The sequence below is a fragment of the Pyxicephalus adspersus genome, chromosome 1 (assembly GCF_032062135.1).
Source record: "Pyxicephalus adspersus chromosome 1, UCB_Pads_2.0, whole genome shotgun sequence".
Lineage (NCBI taxonomy): Eukaryota > Metazoa > Chordata > Amphibia > Anura > Pyxicephalidae > Pyxicephalus > Pyxicephalus adspersus.
In genome coordinates, this window is record NC_092858.1 from 4,033,829 (window position 1) to 4,048,235 (window position 14,407).

Below are 14,407 nucleotides of genomic sequence, written 5' to 3' on the forward strand. Positions count from 1 at the left end.
GGGAGATGAGGGGGAGGGAGGAGGGAGATGAGAGGGAAGGAGGAGGGAGATGACGGGGAAGGAGGAGGGAGGGGGGAGATGAGACGGAAGGAGGGGGGAGAGGAGACGGAAGGAGGAGGGAGATGAAAGGGAAGAGTGATACCCTCAATAAGGATGTCTCCCTGTACAGATCTCTGCACTGTATGTGACTTTGATATAATCACTTTGACATTGTCCACCCTGTTACTGTAGATCTTGTTGGCCAGCAGCAGGCTCTAATTCCACATAGAGATGTTGCAATGCCATCCCTTAGTGGTCATTCCAGTCTAAGCCATGGCCTAGTTGGCCTTGTGGAAAATCCGGCTTTGATTGCCAGGCCTGGTATTCTGCAGCCCATTTATTCGAATCACATTGTAATATATGCTACATTTGGGGTTTTATTAGAAATGAATGACAACCCAGTGCATCAACAAAGGTGCATGAAAATGGAAATGTGTGTTAAAGCAACTCACTAGTGAGAACAAGCACAAATACCAGGGCTTTCCAAATCCATTCCCCAAGAGCCACAATTTGCACATTTTTTGAGTATTTTTCTAGCAAACAGCAGTACATTTAGAAGGGTGTGATTACAAAGTCAGAAAACAAATCTGTTGATTCATCTTTATGTGTAATAAAATGCCCTAGCTTGTACTTGGCCCTAAAGGACTGGAATTGGATAGCTCAGCCCAATAATTTTTATTCTAAACTACAATCAGATTGTTGGGGTTGTTTTTTATTGCATTGTGTTTTTATTTAATCATTCAGTTTCAGAAAAAAAAAGTCTCACATTTTTTAAACCCCAAATTATACAACTTGTTATCAAGTTTAACATTCCTTTACTTTATATTACTTTGCAATTACTTTTAAAATTACAAAAACTTTTTTACTTGTTTTAACAAAAATATGACAATTAAAGCTTGGTTATCCATCATTATGAAGGTAACATTAAAGCAAAAACAGTGTAAAATATATTGATGCTCATCACGAGAATACACTGAAGGATCGGGTGAATATGGTTAATGGTTGTCCAACATTTATATGTGTAATACATTTTTGATCTCGAATATAAACATCCTCCAATGTCTTCTTTTGTCCCCAACAAAAAGAAAAAAAACGAAATCATCCAATTTTGAAACACATAATTTAATATATTGATGTTCTTTATGTCTGTCTGTATTTCCACTTGTAACTGTTTTTCTTACACATATCTATTGCACCCGCCTATAGTTAATATAAATAAACATAACATGTTGTATAGTTATTTCTGTTTTTTTTGGGTACTATGTACCCCTGTATCTAGGAACCCCATTATTAAAGGGGGTTTCCAAATTTCAGATGACTCTTGCCTGCCAATTTGGGGGGGGGGGGTCCGTTTTTTTACACACCAGGACCTTTTATAACATGCTTGATGTCCCCATTTAGGTTCCAATTCTATTGGAGGGTCTGGTATCAATAATAGGGAGAATTAGAGCTGGGAAAACACTTATTATAACTTTCAGGTCTTCAGGGCCACCCTTCTATAATTACTATATTCACAGCTCACGATATATTAGTGTGGTGGTCAGTGGGAAGAAATCCTCTTACATTGCTGGCCGGTGGGAAGAATGTCACCCTTACAGATAGCCAAAAAGATCATTGGGGTCACCTGAGAGGCACAAACTGCTCATTGCTTAAGGAACCCCCGGAGGAACCCTGGTTGGGGTACACTGGAATAGGGTGAAAACAATCTGTAATATTCATAAAAAAATGGGTTTCTTAAAGTTTGACTACTAAAGGTCCTGATAAAATTGTATTATTTTTATAGGAAAAGTTTAGGATACCTTTTTAGAAATGTTGAAATTCTTATTTATCAGCAAAAGACACAACTAGAGGACGTCATACAGCTATTTTTATAATATTTTCATTATGTAAAAGAAACTCGTTAAAGTATAAAAATGTGTTCCTAATGGCCTTGGGAATTGGAGGTTTGATTTCCCTGCTGAATATTCCCCTAGAGACATAAAATATATAAAACCAGCCAACATCTGGTGCCAGGTCTGATCCTCATGAAACTCTCTCAGCCTGGAGGTAACATCTGTGTGTCCTGCGTCTGTCATACCCCTTCTAGGAACCAAAAGCTGAACCAGAAAAATTTCTTACACTCATAGCCAAAAAAGGTGACCTTTCTTTGACATTTTTCCCTGCAGACTGAAATGGTGGGCCTGGTTTATTAAGGTTCTTTAAGACTGGAGAGACTATCATGGGAGAACCTTGATGATCTAATAAACCTGGATCACCAGGTTCCCCCATAAACTTGGATCACTCGGGTTCTCCCATAAACTTGGATCACTCGGGTTCTGCCATAAACTTGGATCACTCGGGTTCTCCCATAAACCTGGATCACTCGGGTTCTCCCATAAACCTGGCTCACTCGGGTTCTCCCATGATAGTCTATCTTCTCCAGTCTTGGAGAGCTTTAATAAATCAGGCTCAGTATGTCTTGTTAAATCTTTGAATTTCTTGGATTTTCTTTAAATTTCTTTTCCTAATGAGCACTATTCATTTTTTGTACATGTCACGGTTGGATCCCCTGTATGGTGTAGGCTTTGTGTTTTCCATCTGGCATTGATAAGGCATCTATGAAACCTATGGAAAAGGTGTATTAGCTAATTTGTGTAGACTATGGTAAAGCTATCAATAGTAATTTATATTCACCTGGACTTGTTCTGTATCGTTGGAAACATTTTCTCATCCAACTGGCTTCTTGAGTTTATGAGTATCAGGTACGTACCTAGCACGATGGGTAATCATGCTGGGGTATGATGGTCACCGTAACCAAATTACCCATAGCAAATGCTAAAAAAATCATGGGTGGTTTGGATAATTCATTCTTCTTGCCCCCTTTACCCTAAATTCTAAAGACTTCAAAAAAATCCCTTTGGTTTATGAAGTCCGCTGTTCATTGTTCAAGTTGCACAATCACATATTGATTTAAAGTGGTACATTTTGTAAATTCTTGGAAGTGAGAACTTAGTTGTGCTTATCCCTACACATGTTAAAATCTACTCTCCTAATTCTTGCATCCTTATAGTGAACAGAATAATAAAGTAAGACAGCAGATATGACATAGCAGATCAGAACTTTTTCCAACTTTGGAACAGGTCAAGCTGTCCAGTAAAAAGGTTTGGTCTGCCAAAGGTGCTTACAATATTTATAGAGTTAAATGAAACCAAAATGAAACAAATATTGCTGTATATGTTTAAAAATTGTTTGGTTACATGGGCTATAACATATTTCCCGCTACATGTCTATTTATAGACTCCTCTATTTATCGGGTGGCACCGTTCTTGTGAAACCTTACAGCAAAAGGATCAGAATTATCAACCTGTTACATGCAATAAAAAATAAGGGAATCCAATGGCATACATACCAAGCAAATGGAGAGTAACAAGTAACAGTCAAGTGAAAAAGTAAGTACAAGAAATATTAAACTTTTCCTAATAGATTTGAATTACCAAACAATGACTCAAACAATGCATACAGATAAAGGCGATGGACTTTATTAGAATACATTTTCAATCATGTGTTTAACAACACTATTAATAGATTTTTCTGTCAAGTACACCAATGACCTCAAAAGCTTTTATTGCCCCTTCAGCAAAAAATACATCTTGCAGGCGTTTGGTTTACCATTCTTAGAAATCAGCTTGATGGAATGTTTGACTATCTCTCTATACAAAAATGTCTTCATTTGTGTCAGTTTCCCTCCAGGAATTGCCAGTTTCTAATGTGCTTACAACATTTAAATACAATTCAGACCAGGACTATGACAAGCTATGTCCATATCCCTCCATTTCTTTGAAACCTGTCCTTGATGGATTTGCATGTGTATTTTCCATCCTTCTCATGTGAAACTATCTATTTCTGCATCTTCAATATATTCTAATCAATCACACCTTGATTAAATGAAGAATTCAGTTTACATAATGACTCCAAGTTGCCCAAAGCAGAAACGAAACCCCAAACCACCATGTTTCAAAGTTGGCATGAGGTTCTTCTTTGCCTATGTGTTCAGTTTCCGGTTATTTGCCCATGTGTTCAGTTATTTGCCCATGTGTTCAAACTGTAGTCTTGCTATGGGGGGTTCCAATATAGTTGCAAGAGTTATCTGCAGATCCTGCAGGTTCCTTGAGACTTTTTAACCTCCAATAATCAACTTATAGAGTACATTTACTGTACCTGTGCCGGATAGTCCTGGACAAATTTTAATTTTCAAATTACATGACTGATAGATTTTTTTCTCTATTTACAGTAGCACAGTGTTTCTCAAACAGGGTTTCTGTAAAGGTTTCTGGAGGTCCCATGAGCAATGAGTAGTTTATGACTCTCAGGTCATTTTACGTGACACCAATGATTATTTTGGCTATCTACCTTCCACTGACCCTCACACTAATGTACTGTGATCTGTGGGTATAGTAATTATAGAAGGGGTTCCCTGAAGGGTTCCCCCATGTTCCCCAAGGTTGAGAAACACTACAGTGGAATGATTGAGTTCAAGACCACCAGACACCCACAACTTTTCTCTGACAGTCTTGGATTGTTCTTTGGATCCTGGCATGATGACAATACACACACCATTAGCAACAAACACCAAACACCCTTTATATGAGAATTAATTTAGACAAGCTTTCTAAATCTAGATTCAAAACTTTAAATCTCAAAGAATCTGGAACACCAGATTCTGATTTTATGGATGGTGGTGGGAAATGTAGTGGTGTACTTACTTTTTCCAGGTGCTGATTTTCTAATAATTTAAATTATGAAAAGGAATACAAAATAAATTTATGGGGCATTTGTTAATATATATCATCTTTATCTGTAGACATTGGTTGAATAATAATATAAATATTTTTGGTTAAAAAATCCAACAATTTGCACATACCGGTAATTTTCTCATGAGTGTGTCATCTGCACCTTGGAGTTCAAAAAGAATCTAAGAAATGAGGTATAGTTAATTTCTCATTAATTGAATTCTTCTAGCACACATGGGGTTTAAACCAACTGAGCCAGCTGGTTTGTGATTCATAAGCTCTACCTCTTCTGGTATTAGTAGTAATGTTGAATGGGGAGCATTGGTTTTCCAATGTTATCTGGTAGTGACCAATACTATATTAACTTAGGAGCCAGAAGAAAGAAATCACCACCTGGAAGAGTAGAATGTATCTGAAACACAAAAACTATACCTTCAATGGAGCTAGCTGCCATTCTTATCCCTATGATTTTTTATATCCCCCCATCCCCCCTACATTGTTTAGCTTTAAGGCTACCAATGACAGTAAAAATGATGGGGACAGCCAATGTACTCCAATTTTCCATTCTTACCTAACATAGGAAATGGAGCGTCAAAGCAAAATTTACGCATAGCAAAGGTTTCACCTGGTATCCAATAATGAATGCTGAAGGAATTCAACACAGTAATCGATAAGAGTCTAGGGACCTGTTTATGAATAAGTGAATATGACATTCACCAATATTCTTTGATGGAGAATCTCCCAGGTCTATGTGTTTTCAATGGCAGTGATTGATCATTTACCACAGCATGTCTGGTGAATTGAGATTTACTGCTTTAAAAATAAACCCCCCCCCATATCTTATCATCTTAGACTCTGAATTGCATTACAGTATTGTTTACAAGCCTGGTGAGACCACAGCAGCATGCCAGGGAAGACGTTATCTGGCCTTCTAAGATGTACCACTGCATGGCATTTATCAGCCTTTGGTAGGTTCCATTCACATTCTTCTGAATGAATCAGGAGTTATTTAGAATAAAGGCTAAACCCAATAGCTGGAGTGAGAGAAGGTAATATTCATACAATCAATGGCCTTGATTTATTAAAGCTCTCCAAGGATGGAGAGAATACATTTTCACCAGTGAAGCTGGGTGATCCAACAAACCTGGGATGGATCTGGTCCCGGATTCAAAGCATTTGCTAGAAAATAGCAAATGACATTAAAGAAATCCATTTCAGGTTTGCTTGATCACCTAGTAGCTGTTGAAAGTGTATTCTCTCCAGCCTTGGAGAGCTTTAATAAATCAGGTCCAATGTATCAGGGAAAAATAAGGAGGCCAGGCTTATACTCGAATCAGTTCATATTCAAATCTTTATAGTATTTACGTTAAGTAGAAATTGATAGAATATAGGTTGACTCTCTTGTGAGGGTTTTCTTGTCCCAGAGACTAAACAGAAATTATAGGAAATCTTGACAAAGTGAAGGAAAATCCCCATTCTCACTTCTACATCCAGTGTTTTTTTCTGTTTTTGAATGTTTTAACACCTACCTCCGGTCACCTGATGTCAGGGGGTCCACTTCTCCTCTTCTATGAGACCTCCCGGTTGCAGGAACCACCCTTGGCATCAATGTACTCAAAGGTGATGCCTTTTTCCAGGATGAGTGATGAAATAAAAAGGCACTGACAGTCAGTTCAAAACTGAAGGTAAGTATTGCATGAACTGCTTTTTATTCAACACAGACTGGGGGACCATTCTGAGAAATAAAAACATGGCCGTGAGTTGGGTTTAAAACTAAGTTGAACCCCCTCTAGCCTGATTGTAGGTCAGACAGACACCAAGAACTGCCATGGTTTTCTGATATGATCTCCGCCATATAGAAGAGAATACTGTAATCCAAGAACAGCTAATCTTTAGAGATAAACTATTATAAGTCAGTGGAAAAATAGAACTGGTAACATAAAGTAAACCAAACAACAGGCAGATAACAGTTTTCTTTTATGGTCTTGTGTATATAACGTGTGGTTTCATGACATTGACAGTCCCTTGTTCTTCATTTTAGCTGACCGATCTGAGTGTCCTGGTTGACTGGCTGAATGTAATGATGAGATGACTGACCGGACGGTGAATCAGATGTTGCAAAATTCTCTAAACTGGACACTTGTGGATAGATTTGTCCTCTTGGGGTTGACAGAGGAGCCATCACTGCAGAAGATCCTCTTCATAATATTTTTAATTATTTATACATTGAGCCTTGTAGGAAATGCCTCCATTATGCTCATTGTGATTCTAGAACAAATTCTTCACACCCCAATGTACTTCTTTCTGAGTAACTTGTCCTTTTTCGATATCTGCTTCTCCTCCGTCACCGTCCCTAAAATGCTCCAGATATTGCTGACCCAGCAGAAGGTGATATCGGTGACGGCCTGTCTGGCTCAAATGCATTTCTTCCACTTTTTGGGCAGCTCTGAAGTTCTTCTTCTAACAGCAATGTCCTACGACAGGTATGTCGCCATCTGCAAGCCTTTGCACTACTGTGGGATAATGAACCGGAGAACATGTCTGTTGTTTGCTCTTGGCTCTTGGTTGGCTGGCTTCTTCCATTCATTAATGCATACGTTATTCACAGCTCAGCTTCCATTCTGTGGTTCCAATAATGTCAACCACTTCTTCTGTGATATCAAACCATTGCTGAAACTGGCATGCGCCGACACCAAACTGAACGCTCATTTACTGGTGCTTGTGACGGGATCCTTAGTCGTGATTTCCTTCCTCCTGACTTTCCTGTCCTATATTTTTATTAGTTCTGCCCTCCTTCGGATCCGTTCCTCTGCAGGAAGACTCAGGGCCTTCTCCACCTGTGCATCACATCTGCTGGTTGTTATTTTGTTGTACGGCACTGCCATATTCACTTACGTGCGTCCAATCACAGAGGAAACCCTACAAACAGATCGAATTGCTGCAATATTTTTCACCGTTCTGACACCAATGCTCAACCCCCTTATTTATGCTTTGAGGAATCAAGATGTAAAAAATGCCACTAAAAAACTTTTCAGGTACCTGATGTAAGGACAGGAACCCATGATGGCTTAAAGACTTAAAATGAATGAATGAAATGTGGTAAAATTGTTTCCACAATTTACAACAATCTGGATAAATATCACCACCTAAATCATAGCTAATGATTACGAATAATAAACTGAACAAGTAAAATCCAAATCCTATTTTTGTATAGAGAAGGGTACAATAAAATAGTTTCTTGTCTGTCTGTGCACTGTTATTGAGATTCCCTTCACTTCCAATACTGGAAAAAATCCCCTGTAAAGAACATGTCAAAGAAAAAGGGGTCCTCTTTTAAAGATTACCTCTCTTACTTCTTGTTTTTTAGACAGCTGTAAATTTTTACTTTTACATCTTTCTGTCCGACTGCCAATGGTCACCAGGAGAGGGTAAATCTCCCGGTGACCATTGCACACAAACAGCAATGAGAACCCAAGGTGACAATAAGTCCCATACCAAATGTTGATATTCAGAGTTTGTATATATTTAATGAAAAAAATTATCCAAAAGCCCTTATAAAAGGTTGGGTTCTTTGAACCTTTAAAATAGGGTCGATGGTTTCCTTTTTCAAAATAAAAATATGTGGTCAATAAACAACTGGTGTGAATCCTGATCTCTTATAAATGTCTAGGGTCTTGTCTAAAACACCTCCAATAGATCTCATTGTGCTTTACTGTATGAAGACCCTTCATTCCATGTTACTTCACACTGCGGGAGTGACCCCATCTTGGACCAATGCATTCCTTCCAGATAATAGTAAAAAAAAACAATGTAATAAATCTCTTACACTCTATTCAAGGAGAACCAAAGTAATCAAAGAAACCAAAGTCCTTCCTTAAATACACCTAACACCTCCACTTATCTACGTACTTCTTTCTCACTTCAGACACTTCATTATTATCATCTTACATGTATTAAGCATTGATATATTATACAGTGGGGTACAAAGTCTAAAACCATGTTGGTGTCCATCAGAGGAGATCACAATATAATGTCCCTACTATAGTTATGGATCTCTACCATGGTCTAAAGCCAATTTCTGGTGGGACACCAATTAACACATACATATGTTTTTGAGAAGTGGAGGGAAACCCACCAAACCCCAGAAAAAAACATAAAAAACTCCATTCAGATAGCATCCTAACTCACATTTAAACCTGGAACCCTATTGCGGTGTGATAGCCACAATGCTGTCCATTTAGACTTGTCCTAAAGGGAACCTCTTTTTTTAAAGTGTTGGTTTGGGGTCAGCTTCTGCCATAATAAGCATATTTGACAATTATGGCACATACTTACCTGTATACCCTGTATTGATGACAGGTCCAGGACATGTCATAGCTAGATCCTCAGAAAGCGCCATTTTTGGCTATATGGTGGACGTCCTTGAAGATGGCAATCCTATTGAGCTTTTGGATAGCCCTGGCTCTGTATGTGGCACGCAATGCCAAGCACTACACTACACGGCACATACACTAAACAGTTTAGAGGTAAAACAAAAAGCCATCAGGGGCCAGGTTTTTTTTTTTTTTTGCAAAAACAGACATTGCATATCAATTAGTATTAACTTCTGATGACTTTTTGGTTTTTAACTTTAGGTCCACTTTAAGAAGAATATTTTATCCTTCTTAACCCTCTGGTTATTTTTCTCATCCATAGCAGTGTAAACCAATTCCATTCCTCTGATTCATCACACTTATTAGGGTGAACCTGAAACATCAAGGTCAAGTAACCTCAAGTAATTATCTCAAGTAGTTATGAAGGAACAAGTGAAAGCAGCCATGTTGGTAGCATGAAAACATTTACCCAGCAATGCCCTGTAGAAGAACATGTTTAATAGATACCTTATCAGTGGGTATGGTGAGGTCTTCTATCTTAAACCGCTATGAGTGACACTTGTTGTAGTCCTTCGTACGACCTGTTATGTCCATCACATTTCTTCATCATTGGCAATGGGCACCAGGACAAGAAGAGAAGGTGAATCATCCCAGAAAAGATACAGACAGCAAATAAAACTCATGTAAGCAAAAACCAGCAAATTTAAGAAAATTTACATAATAAAGCAATCATTTTCAAACGTGTGTTTTATCACATGTGTGGACTGATATTCATATGGTAAGAAAGTGCAGGACTTACCAGGATAAGCCAAAATAAAAATAAATAGAACTTTTTATATTCTCATTTATTAGCAAACTATAAACTAGAGAAAGTGATGCAGCCATTTTTATAATAATGTCTTATCTTTTATGGCTTTTGTAAAAAATAATTGTAGCAATTGGTAGAGTCCTGAGAATTAGAGGTTTAAGTTCCCTTCTGGATATTTCTCTAGAGGTATAAAATATATAAAACCAGCCAAGATCTGGTGCCGATCTCATGCTCATGAAGCTCACTGCAGGTAACATCTATGAATGTTTCTGTATGTTGTCCCCCTTCTAAGGATTAGCAGAACCAAAATCCGAGCCAGCGAGGTTTCTTTCATACATAGGTAAAGCACATAGTTAGCTGAATTTAATGTTTATACTTCTATCAAGTTAAATCACTGATTGTACTGGTTTTCCATAATGAGCCATATGATCCAGTAAGGAGCATATGGCTTGGTGGGTGTCCAGGGGCCCAGTTATAGATGCAGTAATCCAGATAAATAACACACCTGTTTAGTTCCAAGAGAAGATAAACTTGCAAGCAGTTGGTGTCCTATGGGGACGTTTACAGTATTGACCACTGATTCTCAACTGGGGTTCACTACCATCCCAGGGTGCTATTAGAAATCGCTAGGGGTTCATCAAATTGTGGCCTTACATTTGAGGATGCCTGCATAGTTTTGGGACAAACAGCACTTAGTAGAGCCACCTGCATGACTAATGATAGGTTTAGGTGTGCATAAAGGAGATATTTTAGCCGCCACTATAAGGGAAGGCATTCTTTCCACTTAGCACCAATTTGAGAGGTCTTTTTCCCAATGACCCCCAATGAATTCATTTGAGCATGAGTTTATGGGTTCCCCATGGCTTTACCATTATTTTAGGAGTTACTCAAGGGTAAAAAGGTTGAGAACATAATTAGTAAGGCATCTTCTGTAACTGTTGTAATTTTTATCAATGTCAATAAAAGGAATGGGGGGTGCAAAGATGCTACATTGCCCAGGGCCACATTCTAGAACCACTTTTTGCCCAAATCATTTCTGTGTTGTTGGGTTTTTTGTTTTCCTTCTTATATGCATTTGTACTGCACTTTTGAAAAGCTTCACAAATGTTCATTTATACAGGTCATGGTATAACTGTTAGAAGTCACAATTCCACCGGACTCGTTCTGGAATGTTGAGTAGGTCTTGCTATTCATCCAAAATAGGTTTCTTTATTTTAAAGAGAGTCAGGAACACATCCCAGCAACATGGGTGACTCAGCCATGGTAATACTTAATAACTATGTTTGCAGGTTCTCCCCGTGTCTGCGTGGGTTTCCTCCGGGTACTCCGGTTCCTCCCACATCCTAAAAAAGACTATCGACTTTGTACAGCGCTGTGTAATATAATGGCGCTATATAAATATTGTGTAATAATAACTATGGAATGTTTAAGGTAAATGCTGATTGTCCAAGAAGATTATGGATGGGGTGAAAATTCACTCCCATGGAGCCTTGAAGTCCATTGTCCATTGTTCAAATCACATGGTCACAATGATGGAAAATAGCTAAATAGCTGCAATCTGGAAATGAGAATTCCTCATTGTGCCCTACAAACCTTTGGTCCTAATACTTGCATCCTTACAGTGTAACTCTGGGCAAAATAAAAAACTTGACGTAAATGACAAGTCTGCCACCAATCATTTTTCCAAACCTTTTTAGGTCAAGCCATCCAGTAAAAATGACAGCAACAAGGTTTGGGACAAGCTGTCAGAGGTACTTACAATGGTTAGTTATATAGGTAATCCTTTTTTCCCAGAAGGAAAAAAAAGATATGTTGCTGTATGCCTAAAAAGTGTTGAACAGAGATGGTTTTGAACTTGTTGATCTTTTACCTCGCGCCCTTTGACCCATCTAAGACCATGTCATCCACAGGGGTGTCACCCCGTTACAGGGAATTGAAAATGAAGGAACCTACTGGCAACATTGACGAGTAATTAGACTACCGACAAGTAAAAAAAAAAAGAAAATACATCCCATGGAAATGATAAAGTAGTACCTTTATACCTATAAAGATAGGCAAACGTTTTGGCTCAGGGGCCACAATGAGTTTTAAAATTTGACAGACGGACTGGGCCAGGTGGACGGAGAGTGTTTGTATGAACTGATATACATTACATGTAAAAGCAGGCTGGATTAAAAAGGACAACTGGCTGTACATGGCCCACGGGCCGTAGTTTGCCCATGCCGTTATACCTTTTGCTTGGAATTCATCCGAAACCAATAGCAGTATTTAGCTTAGTTGCATTAGTCAAAACTGCTGTCCCAAGGCATTCGTATTTAAATGGGTACCATATATATTTGAACATAAACCAAGATTTTCTTTCTGCCCCCTATATGGCATTATATTTCAAATTCTAGTTAATTTTCAGGCTCCAACCTGCAGATTGGCACAACACCCAGTGACATGTCCTGTTTGTCTTGTAGGTTTCCAACACACCTATATCTAAAGCTACACATTTTTGTTAGAACAAAATAGAACAAAGAAAAAGAAATAATATAAAAAGTATGAGTCGATTGTGAGGCCTTTTCTGTTTTAGAATATCATTCTAGACATGATAAGGAATAAATAAAGGAAAATCCCTCCTAGAAAACTGTCAACAGAACAGAGGAAGCTTGATGTATTTTTTCCACTTGTGGTCTCCTCTGGCATTTGTTAATTTTGTTCTGTTTTAACACTTAACTTTTCTGAAGCCTTCAGGTTGGTAATCCAACACTACAGGGTTCACTTTGCAGAAAGCACCCTTGCATCGGTACATTGTGATTGAATGGCTCAATGGTGATGCCCTATTTCAGGATGGGTAATCTAGAAGAGGGAATGAAGAGTAGTTCAAAACTGAAGGTGAGTATTGAATTATTTTTAACATAACCTGGAGGTATTATGTTGAGAAATAAAAATGTGGCCCAGAGTTGGATTTCAAACTAAGCTGACCCCCTTCTAGTCTGTCACACAGAAACCAAGAGATCTTATGTCTTCCATTATGACCCTTACCATATCTAAGAGAATATTCTAGGCCAAGAAGAACAAAAAAAATGTATGGTTAGCGATACAATAGTAGTAAAATAAAACTGGTAACTGGTTGTCTTTATGTTCCCAAGTATATAACGTGTGATTTCATGACACTGACAGTCAGGTCCCTTCTCTTTAGCTGACCAATTTGAGTGTCCTGGTTGACTGGCTTGATGTAATAATGAGATGATTGCTGGCCGAAGATGATTCAGATGTTGATAAACTCTCCAAACTGGACACTTGTGGATGGATTTGTCCTCCTGGGATTGACAGAGGAGCCATCACTGCAGAAGATCCTCTTTATATTATTTCTGATCTTATATACAATGAATCTCATAGGAAATGCCTCCATTATGCTCATTGTGATTCTAGAACAAACTCTTCACACCCCAATGTACTTCTTTCTAAGTAACTTGTCCTTCTTCGATATCTGCTTCTCCTCCGTCACCGTCCCTAAAATGCTTCAGAATTTGCTGACCCAGCAGAAGATGATTTCTTTGACGGCCTGTCTGGCTCAGATGCATTTCTTTCACTTTTTGGGCAGCTCTGAAGTTTTCCTTTTAACGGCGATGTCCTACGACAGATATGTGGCCATCTGCAAACCTTTGCACTACTGTGGAATAATGAGCATGAGGATATGTCTTTTATTTGCTCTTGGCTCTTGGCTTACTGGCTTCTTCCATTCATTAATGCATACGTTATTCACAGCTCAGCTTCCGTTCTGTGGTCCTAATAAAGTCAACCACTTCTTCTGTGATATCAAACCATTACTGAAACTGGCATGCACCGACACCAAACTGAACGCTCATTTACTGGTCCTTGTGACGGGATCCTTAGTCATGATTTCCTTCCTCCTGACTTTCCTGTCCTATATTTTTATTAGTTTTGCCCTCCTTCGGATCCGTTCCTCTACGGGAAGACTCAGGGCCTTCTCCACCTGCGCATCACATCTGACGGTTGTTATTTTGTTGTACGGCACTGCCATATTCACTTACGTGCGTCCAATCACAGAGGAAACCCTACAAACCGATCGGATTGCCGCAATATTTTTCACCGTTCTGACACCAATGCTCAACCCCTTTATTTACACTTTGAGGAATCAAGATGTGCAAAATGCAACCAAAAGGCTTTTTAGATGCTCGGAGTAATGAAGAAATAAAAACTTTAAAGGGCAAAATTAAATAAGTAAAACCCAAATATTTTGACAATTGCATTAAATATTACCACCTAGTTTTTATATTTTTAAGAATAAACTAAACTAGTATATCAAATGCCCAATCCTATGTTGCATGGTAGAGGCTTGTGTCCCGTTATTTCTTTCCTTGAGATACAAGACTGAGTTTATATCATAAAGTGAGAAGGTATCCCCTGTG

At 38.5% G+C, this 14,407-nt stretch overlaps 2 protein-coding genes across 2 annotated transcripts; both read left to right on the forward strand.

The window, feature by feature from the left end:
• Positions 1-6,896: 6,896 nt before the first annotated feature.
• On the forward strand, positions 6,897-7,856 carry LOC140321832 (olfactory receptor 12D1-like). Its single transcript, XM_072398612.1, has one exon. The coding sequence runs from the start codon at positions 6,897-6,899 to the stop codon at positions 7,854-7,856; it is 960 nt and encodes a 319-aa protein (XP_072254713.1).
• Positions 7,857-13,237: 5,381 nt separating this feature from the next.
• Positions 13,238-14,182, forward strand: LOC140321833 (olfactory receptor 12D1-like). Its single transcript, XM_072398613.1, has one exon. It carries the CDS (start codon positions 13,238-13,240, stop codon positions 14,180-14,182), a length of 945 nt encoding a protein of 314 aa, XP_072254714.1.
• The last annotated feature ends 225 nt before the right edge of the window (positions 14,183-14,407 follow it).

What these genes read in the sequence shown, in the direction of transcription:
- LOC140321832 (XM_072398612.1), top strand. Translation starts at nt 6,897, where the DNA reads ATGACTGACCGGACGGTGAATCAGATGTTGCAAAATTCTCTAAACTGG.
- LOC140321833 (XM_072398613.1), top strand. Translation starts at nt 13,238, where the DNA reads ATGATTCAGATGTTGATAAACTCTCCAAACTGGACACTTGTGGATGGA.